This window comes from Fomitopsis serialis (assembly GCF_022376445.1).
Source record: "Fomitopsis serialis strain Sig1Antser10 chromosome Unknown B0H18scaffold_95, whole genome shotgun sequence".
Classification (NCBI taxonomy): Eukaryota; Fungi; Basidiomycota; class Agaricomycetes; order Polyporales; family Fomitopsidaceae; genus Fomitopsis; species Fomitopsis serialis.
The window spans coordinates 14,539-39,937 of record NW_025955055.1 but is presented as its reverse complement, the minus strand read 5'-3'; the positions used below and the strand labels follow the sequence as shown (position 1 = coordinate 39,937).

General features: G+C 50.6%; 5 protein-coding genes across 5 annotated transcripts; 3 read left to right on the top strand and 2 right to left on the bottom strand.

The window, feature by feature from the left end:
* Positions 1 to 184: 184 nt before the first annotated feature.
* On the top strand, positions 185 to 385 carry B0H18DRAFT_863936 (uncharacterized protein; the record flags this gene model as incomplete). Its single annotated transcript, XM_048039744.1, has 1 exon — positions 185 to 385. A coding segment is annotated over one exon (201 nt), but the record flags the coding sequence as incomplete, so codon positions are not given.
* A 178-nt stretch (positions 386 to 563) lies between these two features.
* Positions 564 to 1,239, top strand: B0H18DRAFT_1123309 (uncharacterized protein; the record flags this gene model as incomplete). The annotated part of the gene is made up of 3 exons (XM_048034672.1): positions 564 to 683; positions 735 to 808; positions 1,035 to 1,239. The coding sequence occupies 3 exons, from the start codon at positions 564 to 566 to the stop codon at positions 1,237 to 1,239; spliced, it is 399 nt and encodes a 132-aa protein (XP_047888634.1).
* Positions 1,240 to 4,588: 3,349 nt separating this feature from the next.
* Positions 4,589 to 8,793, bottom strand: B0H18DRAFT_958142 (uncharacterized protein; the record flags this gene model as incomplete). Its single annotated transcript, XM_048042662.1, has 15 exons — positions 4,589 to 4,849; positions 4,904 to 4,992; positions 5,114 to 5,530; positions 5,751 to 5,768; positions 6,001 to 6,107; positions 6,149 to 6,204; positions 6,327 to 6,432; positions 6,532 to 6,701; positions 6,783 to 6,801; positions 6,826 to 6,876; positions 7,049 to 7,678; positions 7,752 to 8,131; positions 8,330 to 8,456; positions 8,656 to 8,714; positions 8,764 to 8,793. 15 exons carry the CDS (start codon positions 8,791 to 8,793, stop codon positions 4,589 to 4,591), a joined length of 2,520 nt encoding a protein of 839 aa, XP_047888633.1.
* A 357-nt stretch (positions 8,794 to 9,150) lies between these two features.
* Positions 9,151 to 11,398, top strand: B0H18DRAFT_958141 (uncharacterized protein; the record flags this gene model as incomplete). Its single annotated transcript, XM_048042661.1, has 7 exons — positions 9,151 to 9,527; positions 9,670 to 9,704; positions 9,776 to 9,849; positions 9,940 to 10,049; positions 10,087 to 10,226; positions 10,465 to 10,805; positions 10,970 to 11,398. The coding sequence occupies 7 exons, from the start codon at positions 9,151 to 9,153 to the stop codon at positions 11,396 to 11,398; spliced, it is 1,506 nt and encodes a 501-aa protein (XP_047888632.1).
* An 8,708-nt stretch (positions 11,399 to 20,106) lies between these two features.
* Positions 20,107 to 22,263, bottom strand: B0H18DRAFT_958140 (uncharacterized protein; the record flags this gene model as incomplete). Its single annotated transcript, XM_048042660.1, has 9 exons — positions 20,107 to 20,275; positions 20,443 to 20,593; positions 20,647 to 20,829; positions 20,877 to 20,924; positions 20,988 to 21,179; positions 21,239 to 21,403; positions 21,469 to 21,533; positions 21,845 to 22,089; positions 22,114 to 22,263. 9 exons carry the CDS (start codon positions 22,261 to 22,263, stop codon positions 20,107 to 20,109), a joined length of 1,368 nt encoding a protein of 455 aa, XP_047888631.1.
* Between the last annotated feature and the right edge of the window lie 3,136 nt (positions 22,264 to 25,399).

Here is a 25,399-nt window from a genome sequence, read left to right as displayed (position 1 = left end):
TCATTGGGTCAAAGCCACCCAGAAGCACAAACTTGGAACTAGATGCCGCTTTTGTAATGCAACTATGATCCATGAAGAAGTTCTTACAACAGCACCCAACTTTATTGCATTTAATGTATACAGGGCAGATTGCACTAGGCTAGAGAAAAAGGTGGACATTAACACTGCCTTAGGTAACACCTCTTACCAACTGTGTGGGGTGATTTACTTTGGTGGATTCCACTTCACAGCAAGGATAATATCAACAAATGGTCATATCTGGTTCAAAAATGGCAAAGAGACAGGACAGAATTGCACTGATGAAGGTATCCTGACTGCAAGTGGTGGCTTGCAACTGTGCAGTGCAGGGAACAGACATATGACAATAGGTCTCTATGTCAAGGTTGCCTAACTTGTAAAAAAGTGCTACAGCACCGGAGGGATCGTACTGCCAGTCATGGCCCTCTCCCCAGCAAGTATCCATGCTTCGTAGTGCTTAACCTACTCTGCTAACTGCCACACATAAGCTGTGGGATGAGCCCGAGCTTGACACGCCTTTCCACAGTGTCATGATTGCAGAGATCATGGCGCGGCAGTGGTGGCTAGGGCAGCACCCAGAAGCCCTTTGCCACGAGAACCGGTCTCGCTTCAACATCAACGTCAAGCTGCCGTCAAGCAATATGATCGCTCTGACCTGCAGCGCAGTGAGTAGCTGGGCTTCTGCATGGGTATCGGATAACCTGACACATTGACAGATCTTAGTTGCCTTCCATGAAGCATTGGCAGGCAATACCACCATCAACTTCGACGAGAAGACTTATGCCACGGAGTAAGTGATACCATGTCCTGCGCACAATTGCTAATAATCTTTGTCTTGCAGGCATGATCACTTGAAAGCCGGCATAGACAGGTTGCGTAAACACTTGGATGCGAACAGCAGAATGTGAAACGAAGGTATTTCCGAGCTCGTGAAGTCAATGAACAACACTATGGTGTCGAACATCATGTAGGTTACTTACATTGCATCGGACACAATCTGTTGACAAGTCGTGTAGCGCATTTGCTGGCATTGCCCATGACAAGAGCCAGAGGGACAAGGGCAGCACCCAGGAAGTCAATGATGGTATTGACATGCAGGCAGTTCTCGGCCGATGGGGCAAGAAGAAGGCACCGGTGTCCACTGTCTCGGGTGTACAGTCACAGGCTGCTCAAGTATTGTATCCCCTCCCTCCAGTCGCGAGCAGCTCCAAGACCAAGTAAGAGGTCGTTGGGACATAAGGTGAGTGGTCGCAGCCTCGCAATATCACTTCCATGTGGGATTGACACTGTGCCGAGTTAGTTGATCTGTTCTGTATGGTAGGATACCCGAGCTTTGTTAGCCATCTGACCTGGTACCTGTAGCTCACTCACATCTCACTGCTCATCTCTACCGTCTCGTTAGTATTATCTAGGTGTTGTATTATTAGGTGTAGGCATTTGTATGTGCTGTGCATGTACTACAATGATCAATAGAATCATTGATGCGACCAACAAGCTTGAAACAGGTCATCTATAATGACTGCTGGGCTGCCAGGTTTGGCATACAAAAGTAATGATCATAAAAAGTGATTCTAGAGTGAGTGACACCTAGCTGAGAGCTCTCGAGAGTACATACCTGGTTTGATTAGTGCATAGCGTGGGTGTACCCATGGGTGTCTGAGGGCATACCCATACCCATACCCACATGGGTTGCATACCCATGCCATGGGTATGGGTTTTGCATGGGTATCATGGGTACCCTTGGGTATGGGTACTATCATGGGTAGATCTATGTGCAGTTCATGGTACTCATAATTTTGCATGGTATGGGATGTGTTTGTCGGTATCATACTGGCCAGGTGAGTTTCACTGACTGCATGGTCAATCACAACATTGTTGGAGCTTCCACTTTTGCAAGCCAGGACACATTGCTTAGATGGGAGTCACTTACATGAGGGCAGTTACTGTACCTATATTTCCAACATATATGGATATTCAGGTGGGACAACCACAACATTTGGGGAATAGCAAGGCTGTATACACAAATAAGTCTTACACATCACAACACAAAATGTATAGTGATCCCATGGGCAGAACCCTCTAAAGCTCATCATATTGGATCACCCAGATGTAGTGGGATTACAATGGTCAACATTGAGCAGAACAAATGTATCTCAGGGTATACAAAAATTGAACTGAAACACAGACAAGATGTTGCATTGTGTCATGAATATGATAATGTCTGTCAGACTAGCCCCTGAGAAGAGGATCATATTAGAATTATTTGAATTTATTTCTTGATCATCATCACTGAATCCTGTCTTATGTCACAGGCTTCCACTAATATATGATAAGTGGGGCCAGGGGATGAATGTGACCAGCCCATTATGCAATTACTTTCATTCAAGCCTAGTTAATACATTGCCAGGTGATAAGTGACACAATAAGGAGCATGATGTCTTATAAAAAGCATGATCATAGACCTACTGTATTCAATGGCCTGCCACCTGCATGTAACTGTGGCCACTGGTCACTCTGCTGAAATCCTCGATTTAGAAAATTAACTAACAAGGCATCTATGCTAAATGTAGTGCTGGAACTGCAGGTCTAGGCTCACCTCAAGGGGTCCATGACCAGTATTCATACTGATTTTTCAAAATTCTAGAGTGGCCCTGTCACATGTACCTAGCAAGAAATTAAGTATACAGTATTACTGGCTGTCCAGCATGGACAATTGCATGGTAAGATTCAGTATGATAATATTTTGTGCCAGTATAGTATCTCAGCTGCACTGGGCTACCAAGCACATGGCACTGCATTTAATTGAGCATAATGGTACATACACTGTAATGCACTTGTTGTTGTCAATAGGACAACCTCAATAGTCTGTGTATCATTGGTTGGAGCATAACAATAAATGACAAAATCTGTCTTCTGGTTACTTATAAGAAGACAGGATGTGGCATAGGCAGGTCTTGCACAAACTTGGTTCCAGTCACTCAGGGTATTGCTTGGGTCAGGAGAGCTAGATAGGTAGATGAGATGGACAAGGAGAGAGTTAGGTTAGAAAGAACAGTGCATTGGTCTAACTACAATGTATAGAGTACTGTAGTTGTTAGTTGTGGGTCAAGATAGATGGTATGTGGAGCAAAAGTGTGTCTTCCATGAGCAAGTTGACACTCCTTATATTCCTGCAGGTTGGCCTTGCTGAATCATCCTCATAATCATAAGTTGAACATTATTGAATGTTTGAAAATGGACTCAAATATATAATGCAATTCTAGCAAGTACCAACTGTATCTTGAAGGCTGACATTACGGAAAGGGAACACTTGTCAACTTTCCCATACTGCTATTGCAAAGTACTTTGAAGCAAGCTTCAGGATCACCATATAGCTGTTGAACTGTGAGAGAAACATAGCACAGACTATCTAATCAACAGTTGCCAAATTTTACCACAGAATTATTACCACAGAAGTCCATGGGTTGCATGGGTACATGGGTCAGATTTTGGCTACCCATACCCATACCCATGCATACCCATACCCATGACCCACATGGGTTATCCATACCCATGCAATGCACTAGGTTTGATTGAGCGAGCTCTCCAAGGGATTTGGGGAATTCACAATGTCTTTGAGATCCGACAGGTCAAATACAACACACTTGAAATCGAAGGACTTGTCTTGCCCAGACAACAGCGCCTATCACAGCTCGAGAGCTGGCCAAATCACTATACAACCTGTTTTATTGTCTCCACAACCACTTGGGGACACGGGTGTTTTTTCCTGATGTAACAGTATCCGGTGGAAGTATTGCTGTTGTGCCTCGAACGGTAGGTGTCACTGGCACAGCCTGGGTGGGCATGCTTGGAGTGGGGTTGTTGACCAACGGAATGTGGATACGTCCAGTGGAGAACCCGCAGAAATCATCAGTCATATCGAGGTCTGAAGAGTCAGTTCGAATATACTGTTACGACCGTGCACTCAAGACGAAGTCTGAGGCTGGAGCTACAAAGTCCGGAGTTTTGGAGCGCAGTGGAGTGAGGACTTGGCGAAGCTATCGACAACACCCTTGGGAGAACTCGATGAGGTCCTCTATTTGGACTTGGACAGAAGTGGACTATGAGGAGTCCAGAGATAGAGTCGGAGGGAGAAGGAGGAGAAGACGAGAGCGAGAGAGAGAAAGAGAGAAGCTAGACAGAGGTCGGACGGAAGGCCGGAGTTCAGACAGGAGTTTGGAGGAAAGGAATTCAGATTGGTTAAACGAGATATTTGAACTGCAGTACAACGGTGCTACAGTTTGTCCTTATATACAGCAAGTCTAATTGTGAATGGAAGACAATAAGATGGAGGAAGGAATACAGAGAACAATAACGGAAGACCAGAGATGTTAGTAACAGGAGCGAATACAATAAGCTAATTGTCCGTGCAAGATAGAGACCATGTGGTACGCTAATTGTAATGCGGGAGAAGATAGGCTAAGTGAATACAATCAAACCAGAGTTTGGAGAAACGGAGACAGAGAGAACAGAACTAGAGTTCGGAGATGGTCTTGATGGCACGGAATGTGACAGGAGCCTCCACCACCAGCTACAAGAACGTGCAGCTACCAGTCGCAGCGTGCGCGCGAGCGGGTTCAGCATCATACTCGCCTCGACCTCCTTTGTGAACGGCGGGCCAACCATCTTGCGCATGAGCGAGTTGCTGATTGCTGTCTTGCCCATCGCCTTGTCTGCCAGCCTGGTGCCTCGCCTTGTAGTTCATGTAGGCAGACAGCTCAAGGGTGCCAAGCAGGTAGCGCGGATTGACGATCAGGCAGGTGCTGCCTACTTGACCAAAGCCGAAGGAGCACTGTTTTGTGGGATTAGATACTGATAGGGATGAATGGGCAGTTCTGCGACTCACCATGACCCCCGCACGGATGCTGCCAGTGAGGATGGACTTTGATGGGAGCATGAGGGACGTGTAGTCCTGAGCAGCTGGCAGCGCTAGTTCTCAAGCCATTGCAAGATTTTTGTGCGGCAGAAGGCAAGCTGGTGGGAGCAATTTGCACTGCCAAGTAGCAGTACTAGGTAGAGGGCGAGGGTGAAGGAGCTGCGAGGTCAACCGGCGCACTCTGGGAGCACCAAGATGGGGGTGTGACTCCAGGCAGCCGTGCGGCTGTTGGGTGCAGCACATTGGCGAGGGTCAGCTGCAGTGCGAGGTTGTCACTCGCCCCGGGGGGGGGGGGCAGAGCAATGCCCCAGACCACTGCAGGCAGACTCGATGCCGCAGCTGACTGCGCATGAGCATTGCACGCAGCAGGCAACTTCGCAAGGGTGCAAGAGCAGGTGAGGGGCCAGGTGCGAGGACAAGGTGAGGTTGCGTGGGCAGGCAGCAAGGGTGCAACAAATGGTGAGGGTGCAGGAGAGTCGAGAGGCATAGTAGAAGTCAAACAAAGCAGCAGAGCTCCTGCGGCTTCAGCTGGGTGCGAGTGAGGTGGTTGAAAGCCAGCAGTGGATTCATAGTTACCATATGGATCCAGTATGTGACCTTCCCAAAGAGGAATCATCCACAGACAGGGGCATATAGGGCTCAGAAAAATGCAGAGAATATATGAAATATACAGATACATCAAAGACAAGTGTATGATTGCTTTGAGCTGTGATGATGATTACATGGTGTCCATGAGTCACAATATGGGACAGGATGGCCAGATTACCCATCATAGCCCGTGTTACCTGTATTACAGAAGCTGCTGAGCTGTACACACTGTCTAAACCACACATATCTATCACAGTGTACATATAGAACATATCTGACTCATACACAGGTACTTTGAATCTTCAGAGGCACATGTGCATTTTTTTGTTTTGCATTTCCTGGCCTAACCAGCCACTGTATGCACTCAGTAAAATTCCTGTATACTCTCTGAATGAAGGGCTATCAGACGAGCATACTATGTATACTATGATTTGTTACTGGCTGAGGCTACAAGTGGTCTACAATATGTGAGCACTTACCACAGTGAGCTGCCAGGCAGACTGTCCCGCGCCAATTGCAACCACCCTGAGGGTCGTCGTAAGGGACAGTGGTCCATTCACACCACAGAACGACATAGCAGTCGTGTCTGTGGCCACGCACAGCGGTGCGTCCGGAGTGCATACACACAATACCGACACGTCCCACCTCTCCACGTCTGGTGCCGCACCGCTATCAAGCTCTACCTTCGATGCAGGTACAGCTGAACATCCTCCTAAGGAGGAATGCAAGTACCTCAGGGTACTTGCATATCCACCGGATCAGCACGCAGAGGGTGCTGCAGATTTGACACGATAGTCTGACTGACAAGGGTGAGTACCGTGAGGTACTTGTCCACCCACCTTCTCCCATTACAGTGCCACTGCTGGGTGACACTGAAACGAGCCTTGACAAAGAAATGGGCAGGCCAGATCCTGTGGATCGCAAGCAGTCGACTGAAGCATCTACAAAGGTAGATGTGCGACAGGCTGCACCCAAGCCCGGATGGCGACTGTCGGGACACTACATGCCACCTGCATGTCGCGCCCACTGGCAGCACCTTGAAGACCAATGTGGACTGGTCACGGCTTACGGCAACGATCACTACACCAAGTACCGCAAGGTACATCAGGAAACCCCCCCTGCGCGAATGTGGTGCAAATCGGCGCCAAATCGGTCTGGCGCGACCTCCCATGTAAACAGCCTCCAAACCGGTGCGAATAGTTCGTAAACACCGCCCAAATGCTGTTGTCACACCTCACTAAGTACTTGTTGATCGACTCACTGGCTTGATATACGTTATGCTGTGAGCCATAGTGGATGCTCACTCATGCCAGGGGATGTACTGCCGCGGCGCAGTCTCAGGTCTCCTGATTACTCTGTACATTAGTCCAAACAGGGACTCAGGGTGGCATGCAACATTCGGGCACGATAGTACGTGAACATGAGTGTAGATAAGGTGGTACATGGCCGCGACACAGACATATATTGAGTTGGAGTAATTGTGCACGACACGTGATCCTCGGATGGCGTGCACAATGAAAGAAAGACCGGGTTGCGCCAAGACAGTGCTCGCGGCGCAACGGGCATGTCGCATCATCAGCAGCGTGCTCGGTGGCTAAACTAAGGTCAGTGTGGACAGGCATCACCGGGACGTCACCACTCATAACAACTCGGACCAAGTGAGAGACACTTGGTGACATCATACTTGTGCTTGGGGAAGGCATCGGCAATGCTGGTCGCGCCAAGAGCCATCTTGTTGAGCGGCGCGTGCTTTTGGTTGGTACGAGGAGGGTTGCAGATGGGAAGGAGGTCGAGGAGGTCGACTCGCTGTTACCCTCACACTCGAAGTCACTGCCCGCCATGCCGGCGGAAGTGGCGAGACCACGTAGACCATGCGCAGCGGACCCCTCAATGTCAGTGTCAACCTTGTTCTCGTGCTCATCAGCCTCCTTGCGCACGCCAAGCTCGACAATAATGCCGTTGATACACTTGGGAACACGCTGGAGGTCGCCAGTCGACTCGGCACGGTAGGTGATCACCGTGCCCTTGTCGGCAGGGTTAAAGGGTTTGAGGTCAAGACCAGAGCATGGGCAGGTCGTTTCGGGGTCAGCGCAGGCAGCGCAGGAGTGGATAAGTTGCTGGTTCCCGGGCACGAAGGGTATGACACAGCGAGGGCAACTGCAGCCTCATCAGATGAGAGGTAGCCACCGGTGTAGACCTCATTCGAGAGCCCACAGTGGGCGATGTTCACGTTCTGATCTGCGGCAACTCCACATTCTTGCATTCGAGGCCACGGTGGACAATGTTGAGAAGGAGGGAGCAGTCAAAACCGGAGCTGATCTGCTTGAAGAGCCACCGCGCTTGGGTGTCTGGTAGCAGCCCGTGCTCGATGGTGCTGGAGCGCCGATGCGAGCTCAGAGGCGTGATCAGCAGTCCTGGCATGTCTTGGCGCAGGCGCTGTGTGCCGGCAAGGCAGCGAAGGACTCCCAGAGTGAGATGGTGGCGCACAACGAGCAGATGCTGGCACGCCACGGGGTGGAAGAGCCCACCAAGATCACCTGAGGGCTCACCGCGCAAAAGGCTGATCGTCCGGCACATGGTGTCACCAGGTGGCAGGCTGAGGGCGGCAGGCTGGTGGTTGCGGGCTCAGTTGATGCAGCTGGTGGGTGTCGTCCGAAGTGGAAGAGTCAGTCCCCGGGGCGCAGAGGGGGAGGCTGCCCGTATTTTGGTCACTCATCTCCAGGTAGCTCGCTGTGGGCTTGCAGGGGGGGCGCAAGGGGTACGTGGAGGGGCAAGGCAACAGGCGGGCAACAAGGAGAGGGCGCACACCGGAAAGTCTGGCCCATGAGGGTCGAGGCTGGACTGAGCATCGAACAACATGAAAGGATAGCAGGGCGACAAGGCGGGGGCTCTGTCCTTCTCACGAGGTGATGAATTTGAATGGGACATATATGACCTATAATTTAGGAGGAATCAGCCAAGGTGTTCCCACAACGACTCGGAGGACACTGAGCAAAAGTAGAGGAAGGCTGAACTGGTGCTGCCCGCTCACAACGTGCGATGATACATGCCTGCAGACCGCGGATGTGTCACCCGGGCCAATCCCCAACGCAGACATCAACACGGGTCTGCAGGGGCAAATTATTGGTGCGCACTTGTGAACGGGCGGCGGAGGCGAGGTCGGAGAACAAGGGTACACGATGTGGCAAGCATACTAGGCGAGGGGCCCAAACATCCAGAATTTGAGGGAGGCGGGTACTTACGGTGCCTGGCTTCTCCCACCACCGCGGCATTGTTTTCATGGCCATTCACGGCAGTCCTATGTTGGTGCCAGACATAGCAATGCCAGTGTCCTTATAGCAGGACACAGCCTCCCTTGGCGAGCTGCAAATGCGGTCACCTGGCATAGCCGAAGCATGCATCTTGCAACTAGCCTCAGGAGATTGTGTCGCCGCAACGAGGACACCGACATGGGTATCGACTCAGTCATCAACGCCAGCAACTTCACACGGGGTAGTGGAAATGGCTGAGGGAGGGGGTGCATTCATGCGAGCGGACGTCTGAGCATATGTACGAGTCAGCATGGCATCACAGGAGGATGGCCAATACACGCACCATGTTCCTTCTCTCGCGGTCCTGAGCTGAGCTCCATGCCCTCTCTCGCGCTTCTTCATTGGCCACCTTCACCCTTGCCATTCTTGATTGGTGGATTCCACTCGCCTGATGCAGATGTTGCGCGTTTTGACGGGCATCCGGATTGCAAAACGTGCGGGGCGAGTCGTCGGGCAGTGCACGTCTTGTGTAGTGAGATTGAGGGTGAATCCCAGTCATTGGTGAGGTGGCAACATCAAGGCGAGATCACAACGTGGAATAAGGGAGATGGAAGCCGTGCAGCGAGGGCAAATGAGTGTGTAGCAGCCGAGGTGACCAAATGGAATGGCAGCAGGGGTGGTGAGCGCAGAGACGAGGAGCGAGTTTGGAGCGAGTCACATCCTGGCTGGCCACAAGTCGACTTAAGCGCCGAAATGTGCGCTCGGGCCTGAGCTCAATTGAAGGATTAGTTCGAGGTATGGTGTAATGTTTTTGAATATGATGTCGAGATTCAGGGATTCAAGCAGTATGTGTTTGAGGCTTTTATTCCAGATGCAAAGAGTGCAGTGAATGACTAGTGAGGCCCGCAAATCGGGCACTTGCGCCAAGCACAGTGAGTATGGTAAAGTGCAAGACTACACTACAGTTATGTATGTATGCCTGTTGGTGAACAAGTTTACATAGAAGTTTTCGCAAAGATCGAGGACATTGTTGCTGGTCCATTCCGGCGGCTTGACAGGCCTGAACTTTGGCACGAGGTGAATGCTCCGCTGGAGGTCCTTCAAGGGGATGATCGCAGTGACGCGTTCACCTGCTTGTGATTGGTGCCGTTTGACAGTGTAGAATAGATGGTTGGGCTCTGGCCGTGGCTTGAATCGGCTGAACCATTCGAGGTAGACAAATTGCGACGGGGCGGTGAGATCACCATGGAATACATTCTCATGGGCTTTCTTCGACAGTGAGAAGATCGCACAAACCTGGGCGACGCTGTGTAGGTTGCGAGTCTCCCGGGTCGGAAAGAGACCGGAAGGAATCGATGGTGTCGGTAGAAACGACGGGTGGGGGCTGTTGGCAAGCGGATGGGAAGGGGATGTGACGATTCGGTCCTGGAGGGGACGTACGAGCTCAGATACTCGTAGGCAGCACTGTAGCGCGGTCGGAGGAGGGTGGTGGAATCGTCCCACAACGCAGGGACTCGGGCTGAACGCGTAGAAACTCGTTGAAGCTGGATGAAACGCAGAGAGCCGGAAGGAAACGCGGTGCTCGTTGAAGGTGAACGCGGTGATCTATTCGCAACGCAGTAAACACAGGACGCAGTCAGAAACGCAGGGAATCGCAGTTGAGCTCGCTCTCTACTCCTAGGTGGTAGGTAGGTAGGATCTCCCCCGCCCGGTCCCCGGCTCCCTCCCTTATGCCCCCTCCGGCTCGCTATCCCACGCCCCCGCCTCGCTGGCACCCCTCTCCGTACCCTCCCGTTCCCTCCGGTTCCTCTCGGGCCCTCCTCCCGTCTCACTTCGTCCCACCGGTTCCCATCCTCCCCCTCCTTCGTGCCATGTCATCCTCCGTGCCCCTCAACCCGCTCGCGACTGTCCACATCCGCCGGTACTTCCTCCTGCTGGAGGTGCTTCGACATGAACGGGCCGCCGAGCCACGCCTCGATATGTCCTCGCCCAGGACCTGGCTCGTATGGGGTCACGGCGTCCGCTGGCTTCTGGTACGCATGCCCCCGCTTGTCCCTTCCGCCGCTTGACTCTCGACCTAGCGCATGCTCTTCGACTCGTTCTCCCTGGCTACGGCCCACGGCGATGCGTCGCTCCCGTCCCCCGCAGCGTTCCCTCCGTGGCCTCTCTGCTCACCTACGTTGACGCCGTGTTTGAGGGCATTCCCTCCGATATCGGTACCGGGACCGCCTTGTATCCTGCCATCGCGTGGTCCCCTCACAGGGTCCATGCCGACCCGTCCAGCGGACAGCCTCCCCCGCCATCTCCCCCTCAGTTCATAGACCCTCCACTCCGCCTATCTTCCCTCCGGCTTGCTTCCGATAACCAAGACTCCCTTTATGCTTGGATGGGCGCGTTGATGAGCGAGCAGCGGACCTCTGCCGGTCGTATCCGTAACGACGTCGGGTTTGTAGTCCGCGAGATCTACGACTTGGGCCGTTCCGTCCGCCTGATCACCGAACCGGAAGGTGCTTTCGGGGGTGCTGCCGGAGGGAACGTCGATCCGGAGGAGAGTTCGGTCGGAGGCCCGGAAGGTATCGACATCACCGTTCCGGAGATGTTCGACGGAGGGAACACTGTTTCGTAGTGTACCCTTGGGCTTGTAGTCATTCGTAGCTCTTTGAATGAACAGCCGGTCCTTGTGCCGTTCCTTTCCTTGTACTATATGTTGCCTTACGGGGCTGGGCTACGTCCCTGCCCCACAACGCGGTAGCCTATTCATCGGTAAGTTGCTGGGATTCCTTACTGACAAATGTAGTACTTACCGTCGACTCCTACGTGCCCGCCACCTCTTTTGTTGACCAAGGCAGTGTCGAATCTTCCTGGGACGACTCGACCTTGGGTGTCTCGGTAGTTTGGTCGTGCATGTATAACATCGAGGGTCTCAGGTGCATCCCTGCACCTGAACGGATCCTGATTCCAAATTGTACCTTGTGCCACACGGATACGGCATGGAAAGGTAGGTCGTACACTGAGACGTGTTCCGCGAGCTTGCGAGCCAACAACTCGGGATGCTTGTGATGGACTATAAATTCCTTGAGGAGGTGCTCGAAGTTGAAAGCACCATAGCGCGCCTTGAGGGTCGAAAAGCCTATAGAATTGTGCGTTGGAGTGCGCGTGAGATGGCAGTGGGGCTTATGAGGAATGCGGGATGGGGCGGATGCAATGTCAGGTCAACCATCAAGCCGCCATTGCAGGTAGAGTGCGTGAGCGTGGATTAGTTTGAGGCGAACAATGGTCGTGGTCATCTGCGGGTACTCGTCCTTGCGGTTGGACTTACGCCACGGATCCTTTGCGAGTGAGATGTGGAGGTGTTCAGACACTGAAGTGTTCGTACCATTGGCGGTCCCAAAGAGCTTGATCCCCAAGGTGTAGTGCTAAAGGGAATGCAGCTTGGGGAAATTGAAGTGGTTGCAAATGCCGAGGTCCTCAAACACCACTTTCTTTGCGTGGAATCGAGCGAGGGTGTCGTCGAGCTGCCCAGGGTTGTTGAGGTGTGTGCTGGGAGTTGTGCGAGATAGACGAAATCAAGGAGAGCGCGGACGGAGCGGATGAGGCGAGTGGGGTTATACCCACCAGGTAAACGGAGGTCGACGATGGTCCCGAGTAGGACACAACATATGTCTTCATGTTCTGTGCCAGAGACGCAGGACAAATGTGAGATCCCCTTCGAGAAGTGGTGGAGGTTGTGATTAGGAGGAAGAGCCTGGAATCGGTCGTCAATGACATGAGCTCCATAGGCTGACTTGATCCATAGAATGACGTGCTTGACCATCCCTTGGTAGAGTTGATGCAGGATGTCGGGGGCAATGAGGCATAGATGTTGACGTAGGGCAGTCCTTTCCAAAAGGGGTCCGTCAGGGGTTTGATGCCTGCAGCCTGGCAAGCGTGGACGTGGGCAGCTGCTGAACCCGTCCACTCAAGAGTGTCAAGGGCATACAAGATTGCGTTAAGATCTCGCTGGGTACAATAGACAGGCTCGCCCAATGACTCAGGATCAACCACGCCCGCTGGGCATTCACCATTCTTCATGCCGGTGACGAGGACGATCTCGGGGTAGTCCCCGACATAGGCGGCGAAGATAGGGTGGCAGCACTGGGCAATACTGTGGCCAGTCGTCGTCACAGTGCCGTGGCGTCCAGCTTTCCGAGTCGGTGCGAGGGCCTGGCGTAGACAGGTGTGAAAAAGGTTGCTACTTGCCCGGCGCCAATTTTCCTCACTCTTGATATGAGAGAGTTGAGTGACAGGCAGATAGCCTATGAGGAGTTGCGCCTGCCTACTCGATTTACGACGAATCTCCTTGGGGATACTACCGATCATTAGATAAAGAGGGTAGCACGACCGGTTGCGAAATTAGGTCAGTTGAGTCTTGTCAGATGAAATAATGAGGGGGATAATCGTTGTGCCAGCTTGCTTGGCTTCGAGTTTGTGCTGCAATGAATTGATTAACATTGGGGCACTGCTGCGAGCACGTAGTGAACGGAAGGATACCTGCAGGCACCACCACCAATCTCCGGTGTGCATATCACCATACACATGTGTGGTCTTGGTGCGATCAACGTAGTGTTTCTTGGGCGCAAGGATGATATTGGGCGCCCAATTGGATGACCCAAAGAGAACGCGGATGCACTCCATAGCGTCCCACAGCCAAAAATCATACTTTTCACCGTCAACCTCGAGAACATGATGAACAAAGCTCGGCCGGGGAGGGAGGGAGGAATCAATGAGCTTATTGAGTTCCTTTGTGTTCTTGAATGAGGTATCTAGGTGATTGAGGACCTGGTTAATCGGTTGAGAACAGTGTCATCAGCCATGCACATAGACGGAAGATCAAGCTGTCATACCCCATCAATGGTGAGCAATTCGTTAAATGCAGTTGCGGATGGACCTCGTGTCTTGGCCCATTGTGCGATGTGCCAGTCCATCTCTGAGGCAAAAGGGGCGAAGACATTTGCGTCAGGTGCTGCACCCAAAGCCGCCTCCTACATCACAAATGGATTCTGGGCAGCACCGTGATCGGTGTCATCCCCACGACGCTCACGACGGAAGGGTACTACAAATGGGTCGTGAAAGAGGAAGTCTTCATCCTGAGGCTGGATGCCTGGGAGCTCGTGGTCTACGTCCATATCATCATTGGTGTCAGGCTCCGCGGGTGGCATTGGAGCATTGTCGAGTCTTTGATCCTCGTCGGCGAGCGGGCGATTGGAACCTGCAGACGGAGATGGCGACCGCCTTCCCTGAGGGGAAGGCGGCCAGCTGAGTGGCCGAGGGATGTTGTTGTAGTCCCTCTCATCTTTGTCAGACTTGCTGGGGAGAGGGCCATAGCTGGCAGTACGATCCCTTTGGTATGATACATGTCAATTTATGAACAACTTTTATGCTGCCCACATCAGAAGTCATGCTTGGCAAGACTGCTAGTATATTGCCTATGCATAGAGTACTGACATATCTTCCACATTTTGCACTTCAGAGTAGCCTGCTAATTTATTAGGTTGTTGTCATATGAGGATCATAGCTTGCAATCATGAGCAACAGACATTATGGATCTGTTTCTTACTTGGTAAATTGCCAAGTTGCTTATCAATATGATCTGAATACTAATGAGCAGTGTTACTGGTTTGTATTGATAGTAACATAGAGCAAATAGCTTGGGAATGTTGCAAAGAAGTAAGGAGATCCTCTAGATCAACTAGAACTCAAGGAAGGGGAATCTGGGGGGTTGACTACAGTAACCACTACTCAGTTGGGACTTGCTGTCAGTGCTGTTGTACAAGTATTAGCCCTTGATCAGAGAAATTCTGATACCAAAGGATGTCTTTCAGTAGATTGTTAACAGTACTTCCCCAAGTACAAACCAATCAACAGTGGAGGATGGAACCAATATACAGAGGAGAAGTATACCAGTAAGGAATTCTGAAAAAGGCCTGTCAAGAATTGATGTGTTATACAAGGAATACAACCAAAGAATGTGCAGTTTGCTCTCACCATAAGTGAACAGTTACCAAACACTGACCAGTAGTACAAAGCCATACTAAGGTATGTTACTGGATTGGAGCTCAGCTCCTGAGTCAATAGTAATGGGCTCATGTAGTAAAATGTGAAGCAATGTATCACCATAGTAAGTGCCATCAAGACTGATAGAGTCATGGGCAGGATTGATCACTGATGAATTGAAGGTACACTGGCATAAGAGTACAGAAGCAAGTGGTAGATGAGATAAATGTTTGGACTTGCTCATAGGGATGCTCCTTTTGTGCATTTATGCACAGCCTTTTAGCTACATAAAATACTTCATAGAATCCTACAAAATAGTAGAAGACTCAGTACACCACTTTCCAAGGCCATTCAAGATGCACAATAAGCTCACAGGCTCATTGTAAGGCAAGGGTAGATGTGCCAATAATTCTCACTGATCATCAAGGATGTGCTCTGTGATTCATGACACACCACTTGCATGTTGTCCTGAAACACTAGCACAGCCTTATGAACACTAGTCACTCATAGATTGCCTGCCAGCTGGGATAATATATCAATAGATAACATAGTCTGAGCTAATAGAACCCCAGTAATATCTTTCAAAGCATCTGGTCACAAGGGGTCTAAGGAGAGCACTAGAAACTTGGTAATAGTCCAGTCAGAACATACACCAATAGGTGCCACAAAGAATAACAATGTGGGAAAAAAGATCACTGAAATCTGGTCAGAAAGCATTGTGAACCCCAAATGAAGTCCATTAAAAGGATCTGAATAAAGATAACAAAGCCCAGGAGTGATAACAATTCCTGCTGCCTACCCTATTCAAAGACCATATCTATGGAATTTCTTGTAGAAAAAGGGTTTTCAATGCCTTGTCCCTAAGAACAGACTGCATACTAAGACTTGCACATGGGCCTTTCCTGGGTATTCTAGTAATGCCTACTATCAATGGTCATGCTCTCTGATCATAAGTCCAAGGATTTCTATATCTTCAGACATACTCCCACGATAATCACCAGTGTCATTTTCTGGCTGACTGTTCATTTTGTGTGCACATACAATGTATGGTACTATATTTGGATTAGACAATATATTTTTCATGTTGACATTACTCCAGTGCAGATACCGCCCAGGATCAACTGCCAAATGGTGTACTGGTAGGCACACTGCCACATATTTCCAATGCTGTTCAAATATCACACATGTTCACACCTGGGTCTAAAGTGTTATATTTCCACTTTCCATATAACATGAAAGGACCCAACATGAGTAGCTGATATTTTATCGTCACATGTAAAAGGAAACAGTTGCAGCAAATGAGAGTACTCCCAAAGTCATATTATTGACTAGAGATCCATAAAAGGACAACCATATATTGGCTCAGAAGTCCATTGTAATATGGCCTCTTCACTGTTGCTTAGTAAGCAATGCAAGTCTGCATTATTTCCATGGCAACCATGACTTCTTCTGAGCCCAATCAGGAAGAAATCACAGCATACACTGCACAAACAGACACCACTGTCAATACATTTTTGCCCATATGAACAAGCCAAGAGCTGCCTATTCTATCTTCACATACCAAGGGCCATTGCATGAGAATAGGATGATGGTAGTGCATACAGACATTAGATATGCTCCAGGCAAAAATTATATGAGCCATTAACAATCAAGCATAGCACCATCATACTGTATAATTGGCACTGCTTCATATTGATACAATCAGTCAAAGACATGCTTATACTGGACTGGGACAATAGAGCTGCAGACATCAGGCTGTGAACTCTGCATTAGCACATCTGAGATGTACTGTCATGCATTGGCCTACAACAGTCAGCACAATATGATGTCATGGGATCATCTGATTTTATCTCATTTCCTACCATTTATCTAGCATTGCAGAGACCATCAAAGCATTTGATCACCTATGTGTGGTGTCCCTACTTTATGCATAACATTGCTAGCCTATAGACTTTCTAGCAACAGTAGTAGATGCACAACACAACTTGTACAATGTCTTTCTATCACTTTCTAGGATCAGTACAGTGTCATAAAGCTCTGCGAACCCATAATATTGATAGCTATGCCATTCACATGTGAGACAAAGCCAATATTATGAACATACTCAGCATTAACTGTGGCCTTTGTGCCACAGGTGTTCACCATTTTCTGCATATGCCATTGCCTGCCAAAGGGTTTAGACATGAGCCAATCAATACTTATAGCAAGCAGTACAAGGTGAGTGGAATCATACAGAATATTCCCTTGTTTTATCCGCATTTTCTGAGCCCAGACACAGCAGATAACTCGGACTTTCCATTTTGAGAAGGTCAGGTACCACATATGGCAGGTTTCATTCAGGTCTCATATAGCCACACAATCCATAGGCAGTTGGCAAGCATCACAGGAAACACAAAGTGAAAGAACCAGTGTGTACAGAGGAATATGTATTTTATTTTGCTTTGTGAATGGTGGGTGCCATGTTTATATGAATCCATGGGAAGGCATACTATGTACAGCCTCTCTGACATCATATACATGACTGGGAATATTCCCAATTGTTTTTGATTTTGTGGGAGACCATAGCACAGCAAATACATTGTCACTAATGAGCTTGTGGCTTGCATTCAAACTCAGCCCAATAGCCTGCCTTTGCAGGGCCTATTGAAGAGTTGAACTGAACAGAATAGCCTGGGATCCTGTCTGGAGCTGCCAGTCCCTGAGAATTCCAGGTGATAATGGTGCTTACAAGATGGACCAAGACTCATTGAAAGAGTGGCTTGTATCAGGCTATGCATGGGTCACTCTGCATTATTATATGTGTTCTGCCATATGGCCTCAACAGTCAACCCAATACAAATCCATAGTACTATCTAATTTTTCTCTGATTTTCCTGCTATTTATCCAGTTCTGCAGAGGCCATGCATGGCCAACTTCCCAAATGGGCAGGGGACTAACCATATATGGCAGTTTTGTATGTTTGATATCCTCCACCTCACATAGCCCATACATGTGGAACTGTCTTGTACAAGCATCATACACACACCAACATTTGCTTATATCCCCAGTATCACTTGCCAAGGTCAGTACTCTGTGAAAAACAACAAGAACACCTAATCTGGGCACCCCTGTCAGTACTCAAGGGGCATTCCATGGAGAAGCAATATTTTTCCGCATTTAATGGGGTTCTAGTAAGAGCTCAGTTAGTGTGGCTTGAAGCCATCAAAAAACTCGGCATGAAGAGCTGAGATTGAAAGATTACTTTAAAAGGGAATCTTTGTCACCATTTCAGCCAATGGGAGTGCTCCAAAATATCCTTTGAGTGACCGGAGTCGTCGACAGGCCGGAATTCCGGCCTGTCGACGACTCCGCTTCGGCAACGGGCGCTTAACCGAGCGCTTAGTAAGCGATGTAAGTGCATCCTGGTACTGCAGCACATTTCACTTGTTTTGGGGTCAAGAAAATGCGGATTAATCAGACAATATTCCAGGATATATGTGGAGCATCCCTGAGCATATTTACAAGTGGAGAAGATTCCCTATATGCTCATTCAGTGCTGAGACATCAAAACATGCATGTTATTACCATTTTTCCCCACCAATAGCTGTGCTGTGCAACTTCCAGACACATCCATGCATTGTAAACTATGCACATATCTATACAGGTCATAGGCAATGTGTTTCAGGGACAACAGGCCATTCATATCTGCACAGTCACTTGTGATTCTCTAAATGTTGTCCTTTGTTCTTCATTCCTCCAATGTATGATTAACCCTTGAAATGATGGGCTATCAAATGAGTTTATCATCTCTATAACCTCTATAAGAGTTGATTAGATTTCAGTCAGTGTATCCCAGTCAAATGCCACATTCATGCATGTGTTTCTCTGTTTCCTGAATTTCAAACAACTGGGCAAGTCATACTAGTGATATATTGTGGGGGCCTCCATACAAGATGAATTGCCTTCATATACAATGCAATACAGATGAGTCTGATTACACATAATATTCCCTGATTTTATCTGCATTTTGTGAGCCCAGACTGAGCAGGTTAAGCAAAATTACCATTTTAGGAAGGTCAGCTACCCTATTTAGCAGGTTTGAGATGTCAGAGAATCTGTGGGCAGCATATAGGCTTCAAAAGAGACTTTTGAGGTGAAACGGGATGCACTCATGTGCACAGAGGCATTTGCATGTTTTTTTGTTTTGTGAATTGTGCCATGACCAGTGAAGGTAATGGGCAAGTCACAGCAGCTATAGACTTTATGACATCATACCTATCACAGAGATTATTTTGGGAATTTTCCGCATTTTAGTGACAGCAGGTACAGTGCCAATAAGGAGCCTGTGGCTGAGATTCAAACTCAGCTCAAAACCTCGGCAGCCTGCCTAATTAGGGCAGGAAATCACCTGCTGAGCCAATCAGAGCAGCCCGGCATCCCTCTTGTGCCGTTCGGAGGTGCAACCGTGCGGAGATTTGGCACGGATGCACCTCCGAACGGCATCTGGGCGCTTAATGGGCGCTTAGTAAGCGATGTAAGTGCGGACTGTGAGTTACTGTGCTTAAAGAGAGCTTGTATAGGCTCAGAAAAAAGCCTAAAATTCACATAATATTCAGAATGATCCAGGCAATGTGAGTGAAGCTGTCTATGGCATGAGTTTGACATCAAATCAGATAGCATTCTCATAAGATGGTTGTTGTGGCCCCAGTGAGCTTATATAAGCCTGCTACTTCACTCTTGGAACTGCTCATGTACTGGACAACCCTATAAGATGGTAGTGTAAGTACACATTCAGGTATGTATCCCTAGAATGTGTCTGTGAGCAAGACAAAGCCAGCAGTGGATGCATAATTACCATATGGAGTATGTGACCTTCCCAAAGAGGAATCATACACACAGGGGCATGTAGGGCTCAGAGAAATGCAGAAAATCTATGAAATATACAGACACATCAAAGACAAGTGTATGATTGCCTCGAGCTGCAATGGTTACCATTACATTGTATGCAAGGGCCATAATATGGCAAAAGATGCTCAGATTACCCATTATAGTCCTTGTTACCTGTATTACTGAAGCTACTGAGTAGTCCACAGTGTCTGAACTACACATATACATTGCAGTGTACATATAGACCATATTTGAGTCATAAACAAGCAGATTGAATCTGCAGAGGCACATGTGCATTTTTTTGCTTTGCATTTCCTGGGTTAGCCAGCCACTGTATGCACTCAGTAAAATTCCTGTATACTCTCTGAATGAAGGGCTATCAGATGAGGATACTATGTATACTATGATTTGTTACTGGCTGAGGCTATATAGGCCCTACAGTGTGTGAGCGCTTGCAGCAATGGGCCACCAAGCTGCCAGTCGCATGATATGTTTACCAGTTTCCTTATTGGGGGAACTGCTAAGGCATTTCATGGGCCTCATATCCATAACTGAGTGCTTAGCCACTGCATTTGTTTGTATCTGTTGGTCCATGTCACGTCGTCTGGGAGTCTGAAATTTCAGACTCAGATAAGCAACCCATACTAACAGTTACTTATCTCTGCTTATTGGGGTGGCTGCAAGTCACTGCACTGTGGGAACAAACTGCCATTCCGGAGGAATCGCTAAGGCGTTTCATGGTGGTCCATCATAAGAACGATACCTTCGTACCTCAGGGATCGTAATGAGGACTCGGAGTCCAAAGGAGAAGGTGGCCGCGGGAACCCGTTGGGTGGTTGCCCTGGAATGTCATCATCTGCGCCATCGAGGGCATCCATGCTGTCCGGGTCGAGGTATTCAACTGGCCCGTCAACCTCCATTCCTGACATGCAGTTATTGAGTGAGCACGCTCACGGCCGACGTACCACTACACACCTTCATTTGCGTGGTGATTGGCATTTCTCGCCAGATGAGATGGCACATCATCACGAGCATTTGACGGACCTGCAACAGGATCTGCCGGACCGCGTGGTGGTGCAAGGCGAGCCTGCACACGTTGGTGTGCCAGTTCCATTGCCTGTGTGACGCTTGCCTGGCATCGAGGATCTGCTGATCGAGCTACATGACGTGACAGTGCATGCAGTTCAAATCCGGTCATGCCACACCTGGACATTGGTGTGAAGTGCACGCGCCCACGCTGAAGTGTGAGCCACCTGCGAAGTCGCATTGGTGATCACTGAGTCGTCAATTGATAAAAAGTGAGAGACAAGACACACCGGGGATGGTGACAGTCATGCAGACGTGTGCAAGAGCTCCCACTCCGGGTTCCCGCATTGATTGAGTGCCGTTTAGATAGCGAAACAGATTGCAAGGGAGCGCAAGACTGACGGACTGAGCCAGTTCACGAGGCACTCCTTTGGCGACAAGCAACTGCCTGAGATCTGTGACAGTGGTGCAGTCAGATACGACTGCCCAGATGTCAGTGAATGGACGAGAAACACAACAGTCATAAGAAGACAAGACCAACCTATGGGTATACTCGGCCCAGCACAGGGGTGAACAAAGATGGTGTATGTTGAGTCTGCGGCGATCCGCCTTTGATCGTGGAGCGGAAGATGTGTGAAGTGACCTCGGTGCCGGTGTATTTTGACCATCCAGCTTTGGAGTAGGCTTGTGATAGGATTGAGAGTGGCTGTCGAAAGCAGTTGGTCATCAGTTCCACACAAGGCCAGTTGCAAATTTGGGACTCGGACTCACTGCATACTATCGCCAGAGAACAAGATAGCCATACACCGACACCCAGTGTAACACCCATGCCACGTCTGAGAGCCCAGAGCCAGAAGTGATTGAATCAATGTGTTGTCTTCGTAGGTAAGCACTGAAATGCAGGACTCCCAGTGCTGGCGGGGGCCCCGTGCTGACCACAGAACCTGAGACCGTCGACAGATGGAAGAGCCATTGATTGATCAGTGCCGGCAATAAAACAATGAGCAGGATATTGCACACGATGCGTGATGCATGTGCAGTGATTGCAGCGGGGCTTGGTGGACACAGGCTCGCCAGAGCTTTGTTGCGCCATCCTCTCCGGGGAGAACACCCGCCTTGGGGGAGAATCAGCATGAGGTGATCGTACTGCGAGGTAGCAAACAAGCTGAGCGTGGGCGCAAAGTTGAACTTGAGACCGTACACTGGCAGAAGGTTCACAGCCTTGACCGTGAACTTAACCAACACCGTACGATGTGACGCACAATGTGGGCCAAGAGATCGCACGGGTGCAATGAGGGAGGTGGCACCCTCGGGCCGCAGTGTGCAGGCAGAAATGGAGTCCCGGTGGCGGGCTTGGTAACCCATCATGGCGTTGTCTGACGCGGGGACACCCTAAACCACCGCCCGAACTGGTACCTTGAAAATCCACGAGGCCTGTGCGTCCAAGCCCTTGCCCCTCTCCTCCTGACCACCATCACCGTGCCTGTAGAGGAATTTTTTCGGCCCATCCCTCACTCGCTGCAGCCCCCGGTCATGCCCGCGGCACCCACCAGCAAGAAAGGACATGGTGGGAGGAAGTGGACAAGGTGGACTCCCCTGCAGAGACTAGTGCAGAGCACGGGTACACCCGCAGGTGTCCCGAGGTGTACCCGTACCCATACCCGCCCCGGTACCAACCCGTGACAGCGGGTACGGGTTTTGCACGGGTTCATGCGGGTCCGCGGGTCCACAGGTAAGTAGGCAGGTCCACGGGCAAGTGGGCAATCGCGCGGGCAAGTTGGTGGCCAGCCAGAGGTGCGGACACACGAGAGTGCAGGTGAAGAGTGCATGCGACAGGGGCTGTGGGCGAGAGGGAGTGGCAGTGGTCGTTGTGGTTGCAGTTGCAGGAGTGGTAGTGGTGGGAGCAAGCATAGCATGCTTCGGCTTTCTAAAGAATTCTCTCACTGTCGACGCACGCTGGAGCAAAGGCGCGGGCACAGGGCCTGCAGCATTGGAGTTTGGGCGGGGATGCGACTAAGACTGGAATGTATGTGGATGTGGCCATGCGTAATATGGCTGCACCATAGACTACCTGTCACTCGTCGCGACAGCTTCGGGACGGAAGTCCATGCTCGTGCCAGGGTTTGAGGGCGTGGGCATGCTTAGCTTCTCGAGGGCGAGAGAGAGCGACAAGGGCGAGAGAGAGCGACGAGGATGAGAGAGTGTGACGATGAGAGAGTGTGACGAGGATGAGAGAGTGTGACGAGGACAAGAGAGAGCGACGAGAGCGACAGGTTGAGCTGGGTCCCGTCCGAGTGCGTACTCGTATTCGGTGTCCACCCGATCACAGACGACGGGCTTCACATCTGAGCTCGAGGTGGACCTCGAGGTGGGACGAGCAGGGCGGAGCGCGCTTTCTCCTTTCCCTCACCTTTCTTGGGAGAGGCGGGCATGGACCGAGCGGTGGAGCTCGCGGTGGGCTGGGCAAAGCTGAAGGAGAACAAGCATACCCACCCATCCGCCCATCCACTGCCTTGCCCGCCCGCCCTCGCGCCTGTGCCCACATCCGCCCGTCGGCTGTGTTTGCACGTAAGGCATTCGCCCTACGTGCTCACCGTTGTCGTGTGTGTCACGTCCTCAGGCGTGCGGTCCGGTCGTCGGACGTGTTGGTGGGCTCGGCATTTGCCCTGCGCACTCACAGTCGCCGGGCGTGTCGATCTGTGGAGGAACGGGCGGGTGTTGGGTGGCAGCCAGTGAGGGAGGTCAGGGACAGAGATGAGGGAAAGTACTGTTAGTACTCACTTGCTCATCCGCTCGTGATTCCCGCTTGCCTGGTTTCCCGCCCGCTTGCCCGCCCGATTTCCTGTCCAATCTCCTGCCCGGTTTCCTGCCCCGTTCCCCACCAGCTCGCACACCCGCATGCCCGCACGCCCGCTTGCTCACACGCCCGCCCACTCGCCAGCCCGCTTTCCCGCCCGGTAGCCTGTGTTATGCGAAGCTAGGCGAGTGGAACACTACAAGCCACAAGCTTGCAAGGCTACTAACTTCGAAGAGGAGTTCTGTATCTTAGACCGAGGAAGGATGTGAATCCCTTCGTCCTCGTCGAGTTCCGAAGCGGTAGCGGTATGAGGAAGCTAGCGTCGATTGCTAACCAGGTCGAACTGAAGAATCCGACCTCTACTGTGCAGGTATATATACACTTGGATGAGTCTGAGCCAAGACGTATAGTAAGCATGAGATGCGTCAGCGCTGACGAAGGAAGTGGTAATCATGACGAAGAAACAAGTAAGCAGGGGTCAGCTATCACATGATAGTCCGGGTGCGGTATGGTACATAACCGGTCCTCATGCACGTGAGGTGGTTAGAAATAACAAGTAAAAAGAAAAGAAATGTACGTGACATGGCGACTTGTAACATAAGCCCCTTCCTATGGTCGACGTCCGCGTTGACCACTAAGCTTCAGGATCCTGTTCATCTCCACCGTCGTTACCATCCGCATACATGTTTATGTCGCCGTTGAAGTCCCAAGGAGAGGGTACTCGACTTGAAGGTTGGTCTTCAACCGAGTGAGACTCCTCGTTGGACTCGACCAGCACCTGAAGAGATCCGATGTGAGGGATACTTGCTGATCGCCTGTTGGCACGGATCTTGTAGATAGCGGTGTTGGTGTTTCGAGCCGCAACGGCAGGTGGTACTTCCGAGGGGGTAAGGAAGGCGTGATTGGGATCATCGCTATTGATACCAACCGAATACCCTACGACTTCCCCATCTGGACCGTAAACAACTTGCAGGATTCGTCGACCGAAGATTTGGTCGACGAGTTCTTCTGCACTAGTGGACGAAGATGCTTGCGGACCTTCTTCTCGTTGCTGAGCGAGAAGTTGGGCCTCGAGCACGAAGAAGCCGTCGGTATTCATGGACGACAATGAAGAGGGTCGAGGTGTCGGTGCAGCGAGGGGTTCCTCTTCGGAGTACGCTGGGGGTTGGGAGTACCTAGGCGGTGCATCCGCCAGTTCTGCACACGTGGGTTCGATATGGAAGTCTTCCTCCGACTGTGACGTAGGAGGCGACGTAATGCGTGATAGGGGTCGGGGTGGAGGGATTCCTTGGGGTCGACGCGCGTCAGGATCGTTGTGTGCAAGGAGCTCTGGGAATCGGGTGTGCTCCAATGTTTTGAGAGCCGTGGTGAGCGCACCGACAGTGTCTCGTTCATATGCTAAGAATTCGGCTACGATGTCCTGTCATAGATGTCTCCTCATCGTGACCTCGGTTATTGTGTCGTACACGCAGACTAGTGCGTCGAGGGTGTCGTGTTGTTCCGCGTTCGTGAGAGGAATCTCGACAGGGGGGTAGGCGAGGTTGATGAGCTCCATGTCAGGATCGAGGAACAGGTGCTGGACCATCCTCCAGTTTACGCGGGTATCGGGGGCTTCCTGCAGTTCGGGTCGTTCAGAGAAGAGTCGACGAGTTTCGGCGAAGAGGGGAGTGGGGAGGATGGGAGAGGGCGTACGGGCGATGGCAAAGCGAGACATGTCGAGTGGAAAGAGGAGGTGATGAAGGTTCAGAGGACTAGAAGTGGGTTATCGTCTTCGTGGGTGAAGTTGATCCGGACGACTCCAATGTGATGCTTGGTCTTATACTCCAAGAGGAGACTTGCTGGGGAGAGGGCCATGACTGGCAGTACGATCCCTTCGGTACTGTAGCACTTTTTTACAAGTTAGGC